The sequence below is a fragment of the Physeter macrocephalus genome, chromosome 5, assembly GCF_002837175.3.
Source record: "Physeter macrocephalus isolate SW-GA chromosome 5, ASM283717v5, whole genome shotgun sequence".
Classification (NCBI taxonomy): domain Eukaryota; kingdom Metazoa; phylum Chordata; class Mammalia; order Artiodactyla; family Physeteridae; genus Physeter; species Physeter macrocephalus.
Window position 1 is genome coordinate 76,955,991 of NC_041218.1, and position 24,045 is coordinate 76,980,035.

Below are 24,045 nucleotides of genomic sequence, written 5' to 3' on the forward strand. Positions count from 1 at the left end.
CACGTCCGGAGCCTGTGCCCCGCAACGGGAGAGGCCACAACAGTGAGAGGCCCACGTACCCCAAAAAAAAAAAAAAAAAAAAAAAAAGATCACAGGTTAATCCCCCTCCCTGCCCTCACCCACGCACCCCGCCCCCCATCAATGTAAACCTTTATTCGAGCCCACAGAATTAGTCAGATACAGGGTTTTAAGTGGATGCTCGTCCTTTTGGGGCACTTCATAATTAGCATACTAGCCTCTCAGGCTGGCCTCCAGATGCAGGGTAGCATGTATCACATGTTCTTCTGGGAAGCAGCTCCCAAACCCCAGAAGACCAAGAACAAAGGAGCTGGCAGGCTCTGGAGAAGCTACCCCGTCAACAGTGTATTAAAGACACCCATTAGTTGCCTCAGTCAGCTAATTAGCTCAACAAATCCAAAACCTAAATCATTAAAGAAAGTGGCCCTGATTGCATTGCTGGGCTCTGATTTGGTGTCACTAACCCAGCAGGGTGGGAACAGGGCTGTTCCACAGAAAACAAAAAACGGTCCACACTGGGGAACTGCCGTAGGATGGGACCACAATTTTTATGAAAGTCGAGCCCTGCCAGGAAGTTTCACTGGTGAAAAAAGTGTACCAGGGAGACTTCTGTGTTTATGCTTTGAAATTTAAAGCAATTTAAATATAAATTGCTCTCCTTTTTGTCATTATGAGAAAGAAAGAAAACGTGGGTTTCAGATCTCTGGTGTGCAAATGGTCATTAACTTTCATTTGACCTTGGGTGTAGAATATTGAATTTATGCACAGGGTACACTCATTATACTCATCTAGTTTCCTCACAGAAAATATGTTCCCAGGAGCTGCAGTGCTAGCAGCCATTTTTTTCTCCACTCGAATAGAAAACTTGAGTCTCCCTTTCATTCCTCTCTCCCACCTTCCACCCACCTTTCTGCTCCAAACCTCAGAAAACCATTTCCCAAGGGTTGGCCGCATTTATAAAACACAGGCAGTTAACAGGTAGGAATCTGAATGACGTAAAATCATTGTCCTGGACCACACGAGACTCAGGAGCATCACTGCTCAGTTCTCCTTCCCAGTATCTGATTCCCCAAAACACGAACAAGCTCCCATTTAGAGTGATAAATACCTTTGTCTACGGAGCCTTATAAACATTACCTACCGCCACTGAAGTGTCCCTGCAGTGTATTTTTTTTAAAACAGAGGCCTCTAAACCCTGCATTCCCGAGTACACTCTGCTGTGGTTATTATAATTATTCACCTCCTTGGCAAATCAGTTCCATTTACTGTCTTAATGGACATGACCATGTGGAAGGATGAAAAACAAAATCATCTTGCCTTGCTTTGTAATTTCCTAAATTCTAAGCAACCCTCAGGGTTAAAGGAGTCCAACTTCCTATGCTGGATACTCTCAGATCTCTGGTTATTCAGGAGAAAGGAGGGCAAAGGGTTATTTTCTTTTATTGTATGTCACTGAATGGTTATTTATCATTTCGACTTAATAGCTCTAATTACAAAAGACAGTGTCATGGGATTTTTTTTTTAAAGGCAATTTTCTTGGTATCCCAGTGGGAGAGTTAGGAAAAATTTACAAAGCATCTGCTTCGTGCATTTTCAATTGTTCCTGGGTTTTACCGTTGTTATTATTTTCTGGATTGTAAGATTTTTACATTTTCAAGTAACCTTTAACTTTGCACTGCCTTGAGAGTTACTGTTTCAAGACTCTTATTATGGTTTTATGCCATTAGATAGAAAAGGAAGATACAACTTGTCAACCGCTGAACTGATCACTGTTCAGTAAGAATATGCACTGGTGGAGATGGGATGTGAATGTACAAAATCCGTCAGCAGGCAGAACAGTCTCTGGAAATGTCAGAACAGGAGTTATTATAGCACCAAAGACGGGGGGGAGATTTTGCAAACTTCAGCAATCAGCGTGGTGTTAGGCAAAGATCTCTCTTCTTGGGAAAACATTGTAGATCATCAATCAATCAGGAAGACCAGAATGTTGTGTTGAATATTTTAGGGGAAAACACATGCTACTTCTTTCCTCTTGGTTGACAAATGCTAAATAGCACATTTGTTAGTGGGGCTAACAAGACAATCAGTGTGGGTCTGTGCTGACCATGAAGGAGAGTGATGGCCAATGCCACCACAGCATCCGGGAGGCGGCAAAGGAGAAGGAAAGGACACAACACAAACCATGTGGAAATGTCCATTCTGAGAGGACAAGGTGCGCCCTATAAGGACAGGCTAGGAAACACTTGAAAAATGTTAAGTGATTGAAAATATCACTAAAAATTAAGCATATCGTAATTGCTTAAAATACAGCTAACAGACTTCTGCCATTATAAACTAATATTTTCTAGCTTGAACATTCATTATTAGAGATTAGATGAAAAAAACTATTCAAGAGAAGACTACTACAGCTTTTACTTTTAAGAGCATTTAAATTTTTTCAATAACAAGTTAATCACAGGAAACCAGAAAGGGAGAAGGAGTTTGAGATGGCAATAAACGTACCAGCACGTAAGCCTGTCTTTGCTGCCCCTTAATTTTCTTATTACCATCTATACTCTAAAATCCCATTTTATCGTGCATTCTCCTATATATATGAGAAATGTGTTCACGAGAGGATTAAAGATAAAGTCAAACACTGCTCTACATTAAAAGAAGAATCTATCAACTAAAAATAAAAAGTAAAAACTTAGAGGACCATAAAAGTTGGAGCGATTCCATAGGCTTAATGGTTATTTTTTTCTTCTAAATGTGCAAAAGGGAAAAGCCTGTCTCTGCTGTTAAAAATAATCAGTCAATCTATTTCATTTCTCATGACAAAGTGACAGGGATGGCTTTTCTTTGGGAAGCTTCTGCCCTGAAGGAGAATACGTCTCTTCAGTTGTGTCAGACCTCGAGCCTCACTGCAGAGCTTCCTGTCAACACTGACTTCCCCCCAATCCCACAGACAGGGGGCCTAAAGAAGGGCGGGAGCCTAAAACTGCTAAAGTTCCTACAACGTGTTATTGGTGACCAGTGATTGTTACCAACAGGAGATCTGCAAAGCTGGGAATTCAGCCAGGCTCTCAGGGTGATAAAAGGCCCTCAGCTTGTCTGATGGGTCCACCATGATTACCAGATCCAGGGGTCACCTGCTTGAATGTTTTACACACACACAGTTCAGTGTACAGCAAATAGCAATAACCAGGTTGTAGAAATCACATACCCATTCAAATGCCTATTTAAGCTTCAGCATAGGATTCAAAGATGACTAAACAAACAAGAGGATTTCTAAGGCTAGGAGAAACAATTTAACACAAATGTAAAACAATGGCTTCCTTCTCATCCTTTCTGGTCTATTAAAAATAAGAAAGTTTCTTAAAAGCTAAAACTAAACACAACAGGTGAAACCATTTTATACAATTTTATGTTATATATATTTTAATATCCCAAAGAAATAATAAATCTTGGCACAAAAATAACACTTTAACCTGAATCCCTGATGATTTGAGAAAGAAGAAAAAAACTGCTATCTACTACTTGAAAAATGTCAGTTCTCACTCTATTCTTTTCCTTTTCACAAACCACATCTTTACTCCCCATAATCCAAAAAATTCCTAACAAAGGAGGGGACATTGTGTAGTTGGGAAAACCAGAGATTGGGTACTGGAAAGCCTGGGCTTGCGTTCTGGCTGCAGCCTTTCTAGCCTGTGTGCTCTACGGCACGACAATTCACCTCTAAACCGTGAGATTGGGACAATACAAACAGTTCCTCCCGCGGCGAGGACCCTGCCCAGCAGCCATTCCCTCTTCTGCTGGTTTTCTTTGGGGAGCCACACCTGCCCTAGCCTCAGTCCGTGGGTCTCGTGGGAGGCTGACTTAACCTCTCTCTCCTGCCCTCCAACCATGTGTCCGCTGCTACAGAGACGGGCATTCCACCCTTCCACCGAGGTCCCCACCAAGACTTCTGTTGGACCTACCAGAAGGAGGTTCTCTCTGCTGAGACTGATTAACTCCACAGATTCCCTGAGACAGTAAATTCCCTTGGTGGTTTTCAGCTTGTTTATCTCTCACTTGTACCTAAAAGAGTCCTGAATAAAATATTCCCAAGGTTGTGACTCCATTAAGGATAATGAAGGAAATTAATGAAAATACTTATTGTTATAATTAAACACTGGAGCTGGAAGGAATCTCTAAGGTTCCCACATTCTACACCTACCCCCTCACGATACAAATTGGAATCACTTTACAAAAGTCACAATGACAATCAATGGTATAAACAGAGCCTAGAACCCCTTCTTTCTTTCCCAAACATTAATATCCTTGTTAGTTTTAAAACACTTAACTAGATATGGGCTAGGCAGAGAGAGTGAAATATAAAAACTGCCAAGAGGGTTTACCAATATGAGATTTCTGGCTTTCCAGAAATAGAAGCCCACCACGGCACAAATTTCATATGATCTAAAGATAATGAGAGCTAAACGTGCTTTGGCTGTGGATTCCCTTGAAAAGGGGAAGAAACATATCTCCCAAGACTCTAACTGGTGAACAATTAGCAGTAGAATAAGCAGTTCAACAAAAAAGAAAGAAGTGTAAAGATATCTGTGCTAATTTTTTAAAATCTTGTGAAGCCTTAAAATGCTATTCACATTCACTAAGGTTAGCATTTAGAGGAGAAAACTAAAGGCACATCCTAATGGCCTCTTAGAAAATTACAATAAAATGGATATTTTACTAAGCTAGAGCCTTGAATCATTTATATAATCTATTGATTGACAGTTACTTTTATTTCTGTTTGTATGGTGAGCTGAAACCAAAAACTTTTTCTTTATACTAATTCTTGTTTTAATAACCCTTCACAGTGAGACATAAATCTGGCATGACCACCTGAGCCCTAATTAACAGTTTTACTGCAAGACAGATATTAGGGTAATCAATTCCTTCTGTCAAGCCCCAGATGTGCCAACTATCATTTTAATACTTTTTTCATTAGAAGTATACCAGCTTCTTTTTCTTCTTCCTTAAAAGAAAACAAAAACTCAAAATAGTTTTAAAAAACAGCAATGAGCATACATAGGAAGTACCATTCTACAGCTAAAATTCTGTTTAATTAAGCCTGTGCTTAATAGTTCTTCATTTTATCACCTCCTAACTACTCAGTAATCCATTTTCCTTTTTCAGACAGCTATTGACTTAATGTTTTTTATTTATGAAACATACATTGTGGTTTAAAAATAGCAAGAGCCATATTTGTCCTTGCTCACCATTGTACCCTCAGGCCTTACAGTGTACCTGGCATACAGTAGGTGCTCAGTTAGAATTTGATAAAGGAATGAAGGCAATAACCTATGACTTAGGCTCTCATACTTTGCCACTTATTTTTCATCCACTCTCAATGCCAACTCAAACAGCGAGAGTGTAGGGCGAATCAGGTAGATATCTCCTTATTTCCATATTGGAATTCTCTGAATATTGTAATATCACCTTGTTGGTTATTTTTGCCCCTAGATTGTCTCCCAAACTTGTTGTGGTTTGGGGAATGTATGACAGAAAAGTCTGTTTTTCTCTGAAACTATCTTCTTTGCTTACACTACTTTTCTAATCAGAAAACTTATTCAGTTTTGTCAGGGACAAAATAAGAATGCCAACTATCTTTTTATTATTCAACTTACATCATAGGACCCTAGCTCATGAAATAGTATGAGGGGAAAAAAGGAGTTACATGGATTAGTAGGATAGAGATAAAATAGTCATAATTGATAGATGCTGTATTTGCCCATACAGAAAACCCAAGATAATTTTAAAACAAGCTATTGGAATTCATTTGAGTTCAACACTTTTGCTAGCCACAAAAGCATGAGTTCTCATACAGAAAAAGTAACCAATTAGAAAAGATAATAGATGTGGATCAACAAACTGATTCAAAACTATATATGGAGAGGGAAAAGACCCAGAATAGCCAACACAATGTTGCAGGAGAAAAAGTTGGAGGACTGACATTGCCCAACATCAACACTTACTATATAGTTACAGTAATAGACAGTGTGGTACTGATGAAAGATAGACAAATAGGTCAATGGAACAGAATACAGAGCCCAGAAATAAACCCATACAAATACAGTCAAGTGATCTTTAAAAAAGGAGCAAAGGCAATAAAATGGAACAAAGATAGTCTTTTCAACAAATGGTGCTGGAACAACCGGACATCCACACACACGATAAAAAGAACCTAGACACAGACCTTACACTTTTCACAAAAATTAGCTCAAAATGGATCACAGACTTAATGTAATGCAAAACTATACAATTTCTACAATGTAATAGAAGAAAACCTAGATGACCTTAGGTATGGTATGAATTTTTAGCGATAACATCAAAGGCAGGATCAATGAAAGAAAGAAGAAAGGTAAGCTTGACTTCGTTAAAATAAAAAACTTCTGCTGTTTCAAAGGCAATGTGAAGAGAATGAGAATACAAGCCACAGACTGGGAGAAAACATTTGCAAAATATATCTGAAAAAAGCACTGTTATCTAAAATATACAAAGAACTCTTAAAACTCAACAGCAGTAAGAAAACAAGCAACCTGACTAAAAAATAGGTCAAAGACCTTAATAGACACCCCACCAAAGACGATATAAAGATAATAAACAAGCACTTGAAAAGATGTACCATAGCATATGTCATCAAGAAAATGCAAAGTAAAACAACAAAATGTGCAACACCGACAACAACAAACACTGGTGAAGATATGGAGCAACAGGAACGCTCATTCACTGCTGGTGGGAATGCAGAATAGTAGAGCCACTTTAGAAGATAGTTTGGCAACTTCTTACAAAACTCAACATACTCTTACCATACGATCCAGAACTCACACTCCTTGCTATTTACCCAAAGTGGTTGAAAACTATATGTTCATGGGTGTGTAGCTGACACCTGCACACAGATGTTTATAGCAGCTTTAGTCATAATCGCCAAAACTTGGAAGCAACCAAGATGTCCTTCAGGAGGTGAACAAATACATAAACTGTGGTACATCCAGACAATGGAATATCATTCAGTGCTAAAAAGAAATGATCTATCAAGCCATTAAAAGATATGGATGAACCTTAAATGCCTATTACTGAGTGAAGAAAGCCAATCTGAAAAGGCTACATACTGTATGATTCCAACTATATGACATTCTGGAAAAGGCAAAAACTATGGCGACAGTAACAAGATGAGTGATTGCCAGGGGATGGGAGTAGAGAGGCACAAACAGGTAGAGGAGAGGGGATTTTTAGGGCAGTGAAATTATTCTGTGTGACACTCTAATGATAAATACATGTCATTATACATTAGTCCAAACCCATAAAATGTACAATACCAAGAGTGAACCCTAAAGTAAACTATGGACTGTGGGTGATACCGATGTGTCAATGTAGGTTAATGATTATAACAAATGTACCCCTCTCAGATGATGGCAGTAAGCGGGCTGGCATGTTGGGGCAGGGGGGATATGGGAACTCTGGGTACTTTCTGCTCAATTTTTCTGTGACCTTGCAACTGCTCTAAAACATAAAGTTTATTTTTTATACAGTGTCATGAAAGACAAAGAATGAGAAACCTTCACAAAATAAGAAGAGTATAATTTTTTTAAAAAAGTTAATTCATAATAGTAACCAAAACTACAAGATACCAAAATATACATCAAGCAAAAAAATGTACAAAGCTTTAAGGAGAAATTTTTAAGACAGTACTGAAGATCTGAAAACAATGGAACGATATCCTAGGTTCATGAATGCAAATACTTATCTCCAAAGTGTCAAATTTATCTGATGACCTATAAATTCAATACACTTTAAGAAATCCCTACAGGGGTTTTCATGGAACTTGACAAAATAAAACTATGAAGCAAACAGAACAATAAGAAGAAACTTGCTTTACCCCTTAATCCCCCAAAAGTCTTCTTATAAAGTGTTGGTAACTGAAACAGGAAAGTGTAGTCAAAGGAATAAATAGATCAAAGGAATACAGAGACCAGAAATAAATTCAAGCATATATATATAAACTTTATATACGATAGAATCAGCATCATATCCAATGAACGCTACTGGGGTAACTGGCTTAGCATAAGGAAAACATAAAACTGGATTTCTACCTGACACCATATACGAAAATGAATTCCAGATGACTTGAAGTCTTAGACATGAAAAACAAAACTTTAACACTGTCCATACCAAGCTACTGACCTACCAATCCATTTTTAGTAACTTATTATGAGAAATTAATTGGTAAAGGGCAAAAAGATATATACAAGAATATATCTTCGAGCCCTTCTATTATCATTTATAATAGGAAAACTATTAAAAACTTAAACATACAACAAAGAATTAGTTAATAAGTTGTATGGTATCAATATAAACATACAACAGCTAACAAAAATGATACAGAGCTGTATTAGTGCATGAAAATGAATCCTATAAAAAGTGGATTTATAGATAAAGTAATCAAGGCTAGTATTGATGGATACCAATGGAGTCTGTTCAGTGGAAAAGAACAGAGAATCCAGAAATACACCCACAAAAATATGCCCAACATATTTTTGACAAAGGTGCAAAAGCAATTCAATGGAAGAAAAGATGGTCTTTTCAATAAATGGTGCTAGAAAAATTAGACATTCATAAGCCAAAACAAACACAGAAGAATCTTGACATAAGTCTCACACCTTATATAAAGACTAACTCAAAATGGATCACGAACTCAAACGTAAAACATAAAACTATAAAAACTTTTAAGGAAAAAAAAGACCCAAGAGAAAATCTTTGGCATCTGGGACTAGACAAAGACTTAACCCAAAGACATGATCCATTAAAAAATATTAATAAATTGGACTTCACCAAAATTAGAAACTTTTTCTCTGTGAAAGACTTTGATAAGAAAATGAAAAGACAGGCTATAGACTGGGAGAAAATACTTGCCTAAGGATTGCTATCTAGAATAAAGAAATCTCAAAACTCAACAGTAAAAAAAAACCCCTCAAACAATCCAAGTAGAAAATGGGCAAAAGACATGAACAGACATTTCACAAAGAAGACATTCGGATGGCAAATAAACACATAAAAAGATGCTCAATATTACTAGCCATTAGGGCAATGCATACTAAAACTACAGTGAGATGTCACTACACACCTATTAGAATGGTTAAAATTTTTAAAAATAGTGACATCAAACGCTGGCAAGGATGCAAGAACCTACATCACATATACATTGCTAGTGAGAATGTAAAATGGTACAGCCACTCTGGAAAACAATTTGGCAGTTTCTTAAAAAACAAAACATGCAATTACCAAACAATCCAGCAATTGTACTCCTGGGCATTTAGTCCAGAGAAATAAAGAATTACATTCACACAAAACCTTACACATGTAGTTTTATTCATAATGACCCAAACTGTAAACAACCCCAATGCCCTTCATGGGTGAATGGTTACATACAGTGTAGCACATTCATATGATGGAATACTATTCAGTTATAAAAAGGAATAACCATTGATATACACAACAACCTGAATAAATCTCCAGAGAACTATGGCAAGTGAAAAGAGCCACTCCTACAGGGTTACATACTGTAAGATTCCATTTATCTAATATTTTTGAAATGACAAAATTATAGAAATAGAGAACAGACTGGTAATCGCATAGGTTAAAGAGGAAACAGAGGTAGGAGTTCTATCTGTCATTCCATTTAGCAGCGACCTCCTGCCTCTGAACAGCAAAGGATGCCTCCTCCTGATACTCCTCCTTTCAAAGCAAGTTTTTTTCTACCTCATTGAGTCTCTATTTCATATCGAATTTCAGCAGAGCCTGGCTTTGTCTCCTCAAGATGCATCTGAAAGCTCCCTTTTCCTTTCCACTTATTACATCCACAGATTGTTTCCTAAGGTATTAGGAATCAGATCCATACAATCAGTCCCTATGAAAAATGTTTGCTATTAAAATTAGACAATTCAATTATTTTTATAAGATGCTACTTTGAGATGAAAAATATAAAAAAGAGACCACCATTATGTTATTTAGTTTCCTCTGTCATTATGATAGGTAATGCAATGTGGTTTGCTTTCTTTTGCTGGGTACCTAGACTTTTTCCATGCTTGCAGTAGACTACAAACATATTTTTAATTTTTAATTTCACTTTTCCTTGAAGTATGGAAAAAAGCAAGGCAGTGTATATCTAGTTTTAAAGAACTAGATATACACCTGTGCTATTTTGATGGTAGAATAAATCATTTTTAAAACAAATGGAGATACTTTTCTGCATTCTGTACCAAAGCTCCCTGAGATACATTCAACTGCTCACAACCACAGGACATGTGAAATATCCCCAAAGAATCAGAACCTTCCTCCAGCCCCATGAAAGACTACTCACCAGACTTCCTTGCTTTCAAAGCAATAACAGCTGCTAGCTCTCTCTGCACCTAATAAAATATTAGGGGGAAAAACCAAATTAGAATAAGAAAAACGTAGCTTTGTTTTTAGATATGCAACCAAAGTTAAGAGCTGTTGCATTAAGTTTGCTGCCATGTTTTTGTTTATTTGTTTTTAATAATATGGAAAAACCTCCGCATAGGAATTTTAGGCCAATTCTCAAAGAATCTGATGGACTTACTTTAAAAAGAAATTAAACAGTTGCCAGAATGTACACATTAGAAAACATTGGTACTTATGCCATGATGATGAGAAGTACCTCAAAAACATAACTGTGTAACATTCAGAAATAATGCAAATAAATTACTAAAACAGGCAAAATACTGTGGCAAAGATATTAAATATTCTTCCTCTCTCAAAGATTCTAGTTTATACAGAAATTCTAGAAAAACTGAGGTAGGTGATCCTAGTTTCATTTGACCTCTGTTTGAATACAATGAAGGATCACTTGAGGCCTGACAGGTGTACAGCAACCATTTCAGATATTATGCTGCATAAAAGCAAGTGCTATCAACACACAGGGCAGGTGAAATGGGAATAGGCAAGATGACCTTTAATACCCTAAGTGCCTTAAACCTCACTTATTTGTCCAGATTTTTGCTTGCTCACTCTCTCTCTCTCTCTCCCCCCAGCACATATGTTTAAATCCTTTCTCAAAAACATTCTCAAAGAGGAACATAAAACAGAGACCAAAAAAGATAACCACAGTCACTTTCAAAGATAACATGGAAAAAAAAAAAAGATAACATGGGGATAATCTTTGGGAAATCTATGTTTGAAAGCAATAAATTTTCATAATAAGCAAGCTCATCAGGACACAATCTTTTAAGCTTAGAAGAGTGTGTGTGTGTGTGTGTGTGTGTGTGTGTGTGTGTGTGTGTGTGTGTTTGCAGGAGTGGTGATACGGAGTTTGGAAGGGTCCTGCAGCTTAATATATTATACTAATGACATTTTTAAAGGCAGAGCATGAAAGCTCAAGGTTAAAGAAGATTTGCTATTGAAATCAATCTAATTTACATTGATGTACGTGAAGGCAAAAGTAGCCCAGTGAGTCACTGGGACTCTGTTTAGGATCAGTTTCACAATGGCCAGGGTATCATCATCCCTGAAGAAGGCAGCTCCCCACCCACCCACATACTGCTTTACTGCCGTGCTTTCCCTGGCTGGCTAGTATGAATGCCATTCAAAAGGGTATATATACTCCTGATTTAACTGATTCGTCGATTCCTTAAGACTTTTGCAGGAAAATTATATTGTAATCAGAAGATAATCCGTCCCTCTCTAACCATGGGAGTCTGAGATCCAAAAATGCTCATGGGTAGAAGAATTTATAGTTGAAGAACTTATGGGGCAAAAGAGAGCTGGGGGAGATAGGAGTGATGATTAAACAGAGGAAAGCCTTTATAAATACTTGTATGTGTAGTAATAAAACAGCAACAAAATAAAATATAAATTAGTGCCTATTTTATATATTTGAAATTACGTGTAAGGTTTATCGTAGTAACAGCATCTCTCTTCAGAATTTTCTTCTGTTACAGTGTCACAAATATTTGGGGGTAGACAAAGATGCAGATTAGAAACACTCACTGGGACCTTGTGGATGGCTTTCTGATTTTATGAGCTTCTAGGGAAGACTCCACTGTGTCTCAGAGACAGGAAAAAAGCAGAGATGGAAAAGGATGCAGAAGGTGGATCACTTAATTTGCATACAGAGGATCAAAAACTGTCTTCTCCACCCTCCATCAGTTTTCCATACTTGATATTCTCGTCATGAGAGCTTCAGTTTTTCTTTCTCAAATTAGAAATAAGGCTCAAAATAGAAATAGTTCAGAAACGGAAACCGTTATATTCCCAAAACTGTATAAAACTACATGTTTTCAAAGATTTGGTACAGAAAGAAAGGGAGAAAGGGGATGAGAAAGAAACCAACATAGCACTTTTTGGGAAGCCAAGAAGATGAGAGATGAGCAGTGAGAAAGAGAAGAACTTCACAGTTAAATTTACAAGGAACCTAAGCTTTTTCTTTTTTTATATTTTTCCACAGAGAGTAAATGAGATTACTCTACTGTACTACACTACATCCCCTGAACATCTGCAGTCAGGGAAGACATAAAAGTGTTATGTTTCTGCCCCCGAGGGAAACTGTTCCTGACCAAAACCCCAAGGGTAGGTTATTCTTCCTCCAAAACACAAAGGGGGAAGAACAGACCAAGCAAAACACAAACTGGGTAAGATCCCATTAGAGGCTCCCATAGCACCTTCCCCGCACTTTTTTTTTTTTTTTTTTAAACACACCAGCAATGATGTAATTCATCATTTTCAATTGTGACATAATGCCTGTATTCTGGGCAGAAGCTCGTCCAAGGCAGCCGTCTTTTCATCACACTATGCAGGGCCATCAACACCCATTCACTGACCCACAGGAGGCGGATGCAGAGGTAACCCTTAAGAGAACAGAGACAGAACCTAGGGGAGAGAAAAAGCTGCCTGAGGAAGGACAAGGAAAATCCAAAGAGAAGGCACTCCCAAGTAGGAAGGGACTCGCAGCAGAAATCTTCAGAACATCTTAGAAGGACTCAAAGCCTCCCTTAGCAAATAACTGTTAGGTTTATGCTGAAAACTAAAACTTTGAACAACTGCAGAAACAGGGACTAGAATTTTCGTTAAGCACTAATAAGGGACCTGTTGGCACTGAAAAAGAAATGTAACACTCCAGCCCCGGTCAAGTCTTCAGGTGTCTGAAATTCTGGCCCACATTTTGATAACAACCCAGAGCAAAAACCATCCTGCTAAGATGTTCCTGAATTCCTAACATTCAGGAACTGGTTAAGATAATAAGTATGTGTTGCTTTAAACCACTAAATTTGGCGGTAGTTTGTTACGCTGAAAAGTCTTTTAGAGATGATTATTTTTTCTACTTGATCTACTTGTGTTGTTGGTTAACATAAGTTTCTCTCAACATGACAGAAATGGAACCCTCTTCTCAGATCAGTTTCAAAAAAAAATGTATACATATAGAGCCAAGACCCATGTTCTGACATTCGCCATTGTTTTTATTTAATGCGGGTGCTAAACCACTGCCTAGGAAATTAGAAGAAATGCATTGTTCTTAATTTGACAGGAAGTACGTTATTACACTGGTCTTCCCTATTACAAGCCTTCCCTACTATGAGCTGAACCCTTGAGGCTAGATGTATTCCAGAATTCAACATTTTATATAGTTCAGAAAGGTATCCTATCTAGGGCACACCCTCAGTGAGGTCTTGGGCAGTAACTTATAATAAGAAATCAGACACATTAATATTTCTGCGGGGACATATTAAAGGCAGGAGCCCACTGTGTCCCCCTTTGCCTGGTAAAGTAATAAATCTATCCTTTTCTATTTCACCCCCACCAAAAAAAATTTTCTGCAAGGAAATGTATGATTATTCATACCAAATGGGATAAAGACAGTCTAGTAAAGGCCTCAGGATTTTCTACTAAATATATTCAGTTTAGGTTAGATTTTTGCCACCAAGTAAGTTATGAAACCCTATTCTTTTTCAGGGCTTTTATATTCCAGAGCTGTCAATAATGGATTGTAAACCTTTATTAATTTTACACTAAAAGTTTCTCTCCATCTTTTTCTCTTGTATCTTCTTGTCAAATACCTATGTACTCAGTACGTTTTGTCTACCAAGAAATGCTTTCTTTAAATAGCTTGGATTTTCATCTATTTCAAACCTGACTGCACATGAGAATCACTTGGGGAGCTTTAAAAAAACAATTGATACCTGGGCCCCAACTAAATCAGAATCTCTGGGGAAGAGGTCCAGCCAACAGTATTTGCTGCTGCTGCTGTTTCCATGCTCCCTAAGTGATTCTATCTAGGTTGTATCCAGGGTTGAGAAGCACTGCTCTATTTAATAAGATATCTTAGTTTCCCCAAGACTCAACCTTTTAATCTTATAATCATTTCAACTGACAGTCAATCTTTACTTTTTATTTTGTTCTCCTCTAATTTAATTCATTTGTAAAGGAACATGGTCTTCACTGTGTTTTAGGTATTAAATTATGGTATAATCCAATCAAATGATAAGATTCAGTTACTACATCAGCAGTTTGACAGACACGATCTACTCAAGCACAAGGAAAATTGCAAGGGAGCTTTTTAAGAAGCTTAAACTTTAAAACATAGTTTACTCAATATAAAAAGAACCATGTAACTCAAAACACATCTGCAGCTTAGGATATATTTGCTCTTGTGAATATTTAAAGAGAGGATAATTAAGGGACTGATAAAACACATCTCTAATTTTTCTCTCTCCTCTGGGTCCCCACCAGCAATTTTAAAATGTTTTAAAATGCTGAAATGCTTTGGCTTTCTATCTTCAATAACCAGCAGGACTGTTCACAAAATAGCCCTGAAATTCAACAAGAATCAGAGCCAGTCTTAGTTCCAGTATTCTGTCTTTTTTCTCTGGCACTTTATAGTGCCTTCAGCCTCAAAATACAAATGCTCGAGAAGCTGTTTTGCATCAGTACAAGACTCAAAAGGCAACAGAAAGTGTCAAATGCAAACCCTGAGTGCCAGGGATCACGTCCATGGGAGAGGTTAACTGAGAAGACATGGCAGGCTTCCTGGAGGAACAGACCCTTGAAAACCAAGTGTGAAGCTGGATGGAAAGTCAGCAAAGGACACTGTGGGAGGACAGATCAACAGTGGCAAAAGTCTTACCTAACCACAGGGCCATTCTTAAAAACTAATTTTAAATAGGGTCATGAATTCACAGATTCCTTAAAGGTTTTTAGTAAATGTATTAATCTTAGAAACATTTAAATGTTGATACCATGACAGAAATGTTTTTAAAACACAGAACCCATTTTCTCAATTACCTAAATTAAATGTAAGAAGAAACACAAGCCAATACTCTTCCCTGTTTTATTCCCAAATATACTTAATTTTAAAACACTATAAAATCTTACCAAATGCAAATTAGATAGCTAGTGGGAAGCTGCCGCATAGCACAGGGAGATCACCTCTGTGCTTTGTGACCACGAGAGGGGTGGGAGGGAGGGAGACGCAAGAGGGAAGAGATATGGGAACATATGTATATGTATAACTGATTCACTTCGTTGTAAAGGAGAAACTAACACACTATTGTAAAACAGTTATACTCCAATAAAGATGTTAAAAAAAAAACAAACACTATAAAATCTTAAGATAGTATGGACTTAAAGAACTCTAGAAAAATAAATAAATATGCTTCTTAAAGCCATCAACGTACTTTTGGATAAGACACAAACTGAGCAGTGATGGTGGCTAGACTTCTGTCCTGTGAAGGAATGACCATGCGCTCAGTGACAATTTTCTTTGTTCCTCGGAGGCCTGTTTTCCTATTTCCAAGTTCATTATTTTGTTCTGAAGAGTTAATATTGCCACAAGAATGACACATGGATTGCCTTGTGATTGCCTGTTAATGTCAACCAATAATTAGAAAATTAAGAAAGTTATTTATTTATCTGTCTAGACAGTACGGCTCTCCATCTAATAGTTTACTTAACAAAGAGTTCTTTCCTAATAATTGTTCTTGCCATATCGAAGATGTGTTTGCTAAGCATGCTGGAATGATAAAATATGCTTATGTTTATTCATCTATTTCAAGGCTATTAGGGATATTTTTTAAATTTCATATAGACATTGTTGAATACATACAGATATGCCTATTCATTTTATTATAACTTAGACAATAGCTGACCATTCAAAGACTAATATATATATAGAAGTGTCCTGAAACTAACAAAATAAAGTGGAATAAAGTCCTACACGTAGGTTTTTTAAGTCTGGTATTTAAGTCTGCTACACATACATACACCTACTATGAGACAGATTCACATGAAAAAGATGTGATAATTTTTAGTTGATCATAAGCATGGTATAAGTTAACAATGGAAACGTGATTATTTAGAAGTGGATAACAATGTTTTTAGGAATATTACTAAAATAACATTCAGGTCAGCAAAAAATGATGGACTCCAGAGAAATCAACATCTGGATTGTATTCAGTTTTAAGTACCATTTGTTTAGGTTTATGAGGAGTCGAGAGCATCCAAAGGAGGACAACCACAGGGTGGTCACCTCCTTGTAGACAGTGAGATGGATGTAGCAGTCTTCATCTACCTTGTCCTCTCTGCAGGGTTTGGCAGGTTACCCAACCCCCTCTTCTTGACCACTGGGATTGCATGACACCATATGCTCCAGGTTTTTCTCTTTTCTCTCTGACTGCTACTTCTCTTCTCCCTAGGCTTCCTTTTCCTCTGTCTTGGTTTTGATGATCCTCAGTGATCTATCCTTAGCCCTCTAGACCTTCTTCTCTTTCTGTTCATTCTCTCTAGGCAACCTCATTCACTCACAGGGCTTCAATTATATCTGCACCTCCAGGGCCCAAAAGTCTCATATACATCCACCTCCAAAACCTAAATGTCCCACTAGCAGCTCAAACTCAACATTTCCAAATGTGAAGTCACTGTCTTACCACTTTCCTCCACCCCATAAATCTGCTCCATGGCCCATACCCCCAGTCAGTGAATGGTACCACCATGTACCCAGGGTCTCAAGCCACAAAGTGAGGTATCCTTGATTTAGCTCAGCCCACCATCTTCTCCCAACTCAGACCGCTGTCTCTCATTTATCTCTCTTCATACCACATCATATATAAGATATAATCTTGTATCTCTCGCTAAAAAACTCTTCAAAGACTTCCCATGACACCAAGACAGAGTCCAATATCTAATATTGCATATATAGTATTCTTTTCATCTGGTCTTCAGTATCATCTATTTCCATACCTCTTCTTAAAATCCATGTCTTTAAAAAAAAATAAATAAATCCATGTTCCAGCCTTAGTAAAATAGAACACTTGCAATTCTGGGAACGCGCCACGGTCTTTCTTTGCTCAGAGACTTTCCACGCGCCCTTCTGTCTGGAATACCTCCCCACCTCCTCACTTTGTGTGGCTGTCACTTACTTGTCCTTCAGGTCCCAACCTAGCTGTCGTCTTCTCATGAGTCCCCCACCTCCCCCAGTGGAGTGAAGTCCTCCCTGTTTTTTCTGATAGCATTCTATACGTACCTCAGTTGTAGCACTATCACATGCTAGTGAAATCTCCTCTTTAGCTGAGGGTCTCCAACAGTAGACTGCAAGCCCACTGAAACAGACTCCTTTACTCATCACTCAGACCATGACTCCTGGTACCACCCCCGACACGTATTTGTGATCAGGAATGCAAGCCAAGTGTTTGCAGTTGCTGCTGAGAACAGAAGACTTACGGGGAGTGTGATCATTAGCTTCAAATATGTGAAAAGGTGAGGGTAAAATTCAGAACAATGGAGAGAAGCTGCAGAAAGGCATGTTTTAGCCCTACGAACATTCAAATAATCAGAGCTATCACAGTGGAAATGGTCTACTATGTGAGGTTCAACAGAAGATGCTTTATAAGGGAAGGTAGATATCAGAAGCACCCCGACCAAGGATTTGTTCTGAAGATTTGTATTATGCCTGCCTCCTAACCAAATCATCCACTATAAAAAGAGAGCAAGCATGAGCCTCCTGGGAGAAGCCGTATCTGTCAGCCTGCAGTTGAACGGTTGGTGATGTTACAGCAATCTAATCTACCCAGCAGAGATAGAGGGAGTGCAAATCTTAACAAACAGATGAAAAGTAACTGTTTGGAGTCCATTCCTTACTGTGGAAATCTCCTAAATTTCATGGCACAAAGAACAGGAGAAGCTATAGATGTACTGGCTGAATGAAATCTGAAAACAGCAAGCAAATGACACTGACATCTTTTCAAAAGGGCAGGTATAGCTGCTCCTTCAGCCTTCAAAGCTGCTCTTACAATTCTTGATATAGCAATTTCCCCAAAGCCCTAACTGCTGATCAACATGAATTTTTTGACGAATAAAAATTTCATATATACGAAATGTGTTTTAAGGAAACAAGTATACACTGGACATTCTGGGTTTTGCTATAACAATGAAATAAAACATTGATTATGCGTACATCGTTAAATTTTAAAAAATTTTTTGTCTCAAGTTATTTTTTTTCCATTTTCTGGTAAGACCAGAGTATTTCCAATCTATGTCACATTTAAATGATTTTTCAATAGATTTATGTGATATAATTTATTTAACAAAGTATCTTTAAAGACAATATAATTTGCAAACTCATGTCTTAGTATGTCTTTTATTTCATATTATATGTCATTCCTTACATGTCTTTTCTCAGTCATCGTGCTCTTTGGAACTAAGTTTCTAAACTGTACCAAGAGTCTAAGTTCAACACTAGACATTCTAGGGATCTTCTATGGTAAGGATCTCCCATCTGTAGGGGTAGGTCCTATAGAACTTTGCAGGGATGTTATATTAGAAACTCTCGCATTGGTATGAATCCAGATCAACTAAGACCCTTTCCAACTAGACAGCCTATCTACAAAACCCGCTAACATAGGAGGGCTTCCCGGAAGAACAAGATTCAGAACGCAAGATCCAAAAGCCTAAAACAGGACTAGGAAATCTCCTATGCCAACCTTGAGAGAAATTCTGGGATTCTGGTTGTTGAGGCTGAATCACAGCTCTCCAGCCCACAGCATAGGACTGCTGTGAACATTAAATGAGTTAATACCTATAAAACAGCTGGGAATGGTGCCTGAAACAGTAAGTACTATCTGAGTGTTAGCTATCATCATCACATTACTGTAAGTAATAGAGTTGAGCTTAACAATAAATTATAAGAGCAAAGTCCAATCTCTAGTTGCTTTAATATTTCATAGGTTTAAGACCCTTCTTCCCACCTAAATTTTGAACTCCCTGACAACCAGTAATGCTTCTGCTTATAATATTCCACCTACATGGCCCCCACATTGCAACTAGCATAAAAGGGACTGATAATGTTTCACCGAAAAGTTCTGAACAGTGCCTACAGTGCTTGTACTTCTAAAAGCTTTAAAAATAAGCTTTTAGATTTCCACAGAATTCCGAAGCTTTTACAGATGTGTGAAAGACAGACTTTAGTTTTAGAAATTCACTTTGAAACTTCAGAGGGATCAACTGACTAGCTGTGGCCTGGCAGCTTCTGACATCTGAGACATAACTGCTGATTAATGAATCAAGGGATTGCAGATATGTATTCAACAAGGAGTGTGTATTAATTTGGTATTTCTGCCATAGCAAATACTCATTTAGCAGCTTAAGAAAGAGGACATCCATTTATCATCTCACATTTCCATAGGTCAGGAGCCAAGGGACAGCACGGCTCAACTGGATCCTCTGCTCAGAGACTCTTGAGGCCAATAACCAAGGCATGGGCAGGTCTGTGTTCCCTACTGGAGGCTTTGGGAGGGAATTAAATTCCAAGTGCATCCAGGGTGTTGGCAGAATCTTGTTCCTGCTTCTGTAGGACTGAGGTGCCCATTTCCTTTCTGGTTGTCACCTGGCACCTGCCCTTGGCTCCTAGAGGCCTCTCTCTGATCTTTGCATGTGGACTCCTACTTCTCGGAGCCAGTGACACCGCGCTGGGTCCTTCTCGTGCTTAGGCTTTTTCTTTACTCTCTCTTCTGCCATTTCTCTTTGATGCCTACCAGAGCAAGGTCTTTGGATTAGACTGGGTCCATGCAGACAATCCAGGTCTGCAGCCTTACTTATATCTGCAAAGTACCTTTTACCATGTAACGTAATATTTACAGGTGCCAAGCAGCACATTCATCTTTGGGACCATTGTACCTACCACAGAACGACAACACAGATCCTCAGAGCCCTCCTGAAAAACTAGCCCTCAACACCTTTTTAGGGTTTCATAGTAACATGTTAATAGAGTCTAGTCCTGGAACATGATTTAACTGGTGTAACATCTTTACCAGGGCACACCTCTGAGTTCACACAATGGAACCCAAAGACTTGAGAACCAGTCTGAATCAATTTCTAAATTACTAAACCATGCAGCCATGTTTACACTATTTAATGATTCCTAACAGGTTAAAAATTAAAATGCTGTTTAATATAACTGCACAGGTTTCATTTTGTAAAATTTTTCAAATAAGAAGGGAACTCTATACACTACTATACATAAAATGGATACCTAATGAGAACCTACTGTGTAGCACAGAGAACTCAATGCTCTGTGGTTACCTAAATGGGAAGGAAATCTTAAAAAGAGGGGTTATATGTATATGTATAACTGATTCATTTGCTGTACAGCAGAAACTAACACAACATTGTAAAGCAACTATATTCCAATTAAAAAAAAAAAAAACAAAGGGAACGCTATAATCAAATCCCAAACACAACCGGTTGAGACCTATTCAGTAACTATGAAGTATTTTAAGTGAAGATGCTAGAGACAATTGCTTTTTGAACCCTAACTTATTATTTTTAATTAACGTGGACTCTTAATACTTCCTGTCTCAAATGCTTTATCTCTCCAATGCAAATGAAGTACACTGCTATCGAGGCTGAAATGTGACAGTGCATGAAAAGCATGAGCAGAATGCCTGCACAAGGCAAGAACTCAGCAAAAATCACCCATTCTTTGTCTTTTACCCAGATCTCACTTGGCCTTCTTAACAACAGGCTAATAAATTAATATCTGCGAGCAAGTTTCCTCAATAATTTTCCCACATAGAAGTTCACCTCTGGGACTTCCCTGGTGGCACATTGATTAAGAATCCGCCTGCCAACACAGGGGACACGGGTTCGATCCCTGGCCCGGGAAGATCCCACATGCCGCGGCGCAACTAAGCCTGTGCGCCACGACTACTGAGCATGTGCTCTAGAGCCCTCAAGCCACAGCTACTGAGCCCATGTGCCACAACTATTGAAGCCCACGCGCCTAGAGCCCATTCTCCCCAACTACTGAGCCCACGGACCGCAACTACTGAAGCCCACATGCTCTAGGGCCCGCGTGACACAACTACAGAGCCTGTGTGCTGCAACAACTGAAGCCTGTGCGCCTAGAGCCCGTGCTCCGCAACAAGAGAAGACACTGCAATGAGAAGCCCGCGCACCGCAACAAAGAGTAGCCCCCGCTCACCACAACTAGAGAAAGCCCGCACGCAGCAACAAAGACCCAGCGCAGCCAAAAAAAGTTCATCTCTGTGTTGTTTACAATAGAAAAGATGGAAAATAACCACAATGTTCAAAAATCAGGGGATGATAAATCCATGGAATGGGGTACTATGAACCCCTACAAATGTTGTAGGAGGTACTGTTAACACTGAAAATATATTAAGTGAAAAGTACAGACCACAAAATAAAAGGGTCATTTTTTTTTTACACATTTTACAAAAAATATACACTCAAGAAAAATAACCTAGAAAGTAACAAACACTAAAGTGTTAATAATGAGTTATTTCTAAGTGGTTTCATTCAGGGCCTCTTTTTTATTCTGGAATTTTAAAAAGTTATTAAGTCTTTAAATTCAAGTTAATCCAAATGTCAGATAAATTTTTTAAACTTGCAAAGTATAATCCACAGTAATGACAACTCACTACCAAATTTACCACCCTTTTGACACCTACAAATATAGGAATAGAATTCACCCAATTTCTACCCAGTATCCACATAAAATTTCCTTACATTCTGATTTTTACAACAACATAAAATAACAAACTAATTTAAAAATCTACCTTATTCCATCACCACCAAAAACTCAAGTAGTTTTCACTTTTTTATATGCCTCCTGGTCCTGCTTCACATATGAACATACTATTTAAAGCTATGCCATTGAGTTAAGTATGCAAAATTACATTTCATCTAAGCAGAAATAAGTTCTATTTTGAACAAATGCACAAAGAAGAAACCCAACACGAAATATTCATGGATCACCTTTTAAAGCTCCTTCCACTTCCCTCAGATAGGGTTTCACAGGAACACTTCACAAACCCATAACTGCAAATACACAATTTTTTTTGACTTTTTAATTTTTTAAACTGAATATAGTTGATTTACAATGCTGTGTTAGTTTCAGGTATACAGCAAAGTGATTCACTTTATATATATATATTTCAGATTATTTTTCCCTTGTTTATATACAAACTGATAGCTAAATGATCTATTTCTATTCCTTGTCAATTAAAAATGCTTATGTTTTCTATGTGTATTGCAGGTAAAAATTATCATCTCCATCTTGGGAACAGATACCCAAAGACCGTAATATACTGTATATATACATACACACACACACACACACACACACACACACACACACACTTCTTCCCCTATTAACAAGGGATTCATCAAGACACGTTTTATTCTTGAATGGGTTCTGCACACTGACATCTTTCTGAACTAATGCTTTTAAATAAATACCCCTACACTGGGTTCACTGCAATAGGCAAAAGCCATGTACTATGCTGTTCACCAAAACCAACTTGACAAGGCTACAGTTAAATTAGGTTACCACATGATCTGGGCATGTGCAGATGGTTTCTTTGGAAGTAGAGACAATAACTTAATAACTATTTTAAAAAGCGGTGTGCATGTACATCTGTATCTTTCAGTATTTAGGGATCTATTCCCAGGATGAAGAAAATCACTTTGATGTATGATAGACATAGAACATATTAAGCCTTTTTTATTGACAAAGGAGAGAAAAATACCATTCAGCTATCTGTTCACATGTTGACAGTCACGGGCTTTGTGGCATGTTACTGTGAGATCCTCCCTGAGGGAAACTGAAGGAGCTTTAACCAGCTCTCCAAGTGGTCCTAGAGACTTAAAAATCCACAGCCAAAGGCACCTTGAACACTATAACAGCTGATCAGGGTAGCTCTAAAGCACAATGAGGGAAGGTACTAACAAGCCCCACGGCTTCTTATGAATACCAAGAACAAGGAATACTACGCCAAGAATGTGCTACAAGTCCTCTGGGGCCTTCTTAATGCTCTTTGAAACCAGAGCTGTCTTCCAGGGCCTCCCTTGACTCTTTCTCAAAAAATCTACCCGGCCCTTCCCCAAATCACATAGTAGCTCTGAAGCCACTGGAAGGGCTGGAGCCAGGCTACAATTCCACATAAGAATTTTATGTTCCCTAAAGACAAGAAATATAAGATGTTCACAATCCTGTGGCAGCCAGACAGAAGGTTAGTCATTCCCTGGCAGAGTCACTTTTATTCTCTTAACAAACATGCCCACTCAAGTCTGTGATAGACTTAGAAAATGGAGATTAACTACACTGCTTCTCCATTCCTCAGAAAGGAAGAGGCAGATAGCCAGGAAAAACGGTGAGTGGAAATTAGTATTTCAGCATTTAAAAAAACCGCATTTCTAAATGTGGCAAAATTCATCACTGGATTGTGCTCATCAGGTACTCAATGCGATAGATTCTCCCCACCTTCCCTAAAATTATTTCTAGACCTAACTAACTTGACGTATCACCTCTTAAATAAGTCTCCAAAATTCTAACTCTTTAAAGATCCAGCAAAACTCAAATCCCATGCTATTTCTGCTTCCTGAACTGGTACCAATGTGAACGTTTCCAATCAAAAAAAGCTGTCACTGGGCTTCCCTGGTGGCGCAGTGGTTGAGAGTCCGCCTGCCGATGCAGGGGACACG

The 24,045-nt window shown here is 38.2% G+C and overlaps 1 protein-coding gene across 2 annotated transcripts in view; it reads right to left on the reverse strand.

The window, feature by feature from the left end:
* RAPGEF5 (Rap guanine nucleotide exchange factor 5) overlaps positions 1 to 24,045 on the reverse strand; it is a 220,546-nt gene that overhangs the window by 128,529 nt on the left and 67,972 nt on the right. Inside the window, exons 7-8 of one of the 2 annotated variants that reach the window (XM_055085044.1) lie at positions 15,726 to 15,911; positions 10,400 to 10,448 (exon numbers count right to left, since the gene is read on the reverse strand). In XM_055085044.1, coding sequence (XP_054941019.1) covers positions 10,400 to 10,448; positions 15,726 to 15,911 — 235 coding nt within the window. The remainder of the gene's footprint in view (positions 1 to 10,399; positions 10,449 to 15,725; positions 15,912 to 24,045) is intronic. The other variant, XM_028490102.2, reaches the window with a different exon arrangement.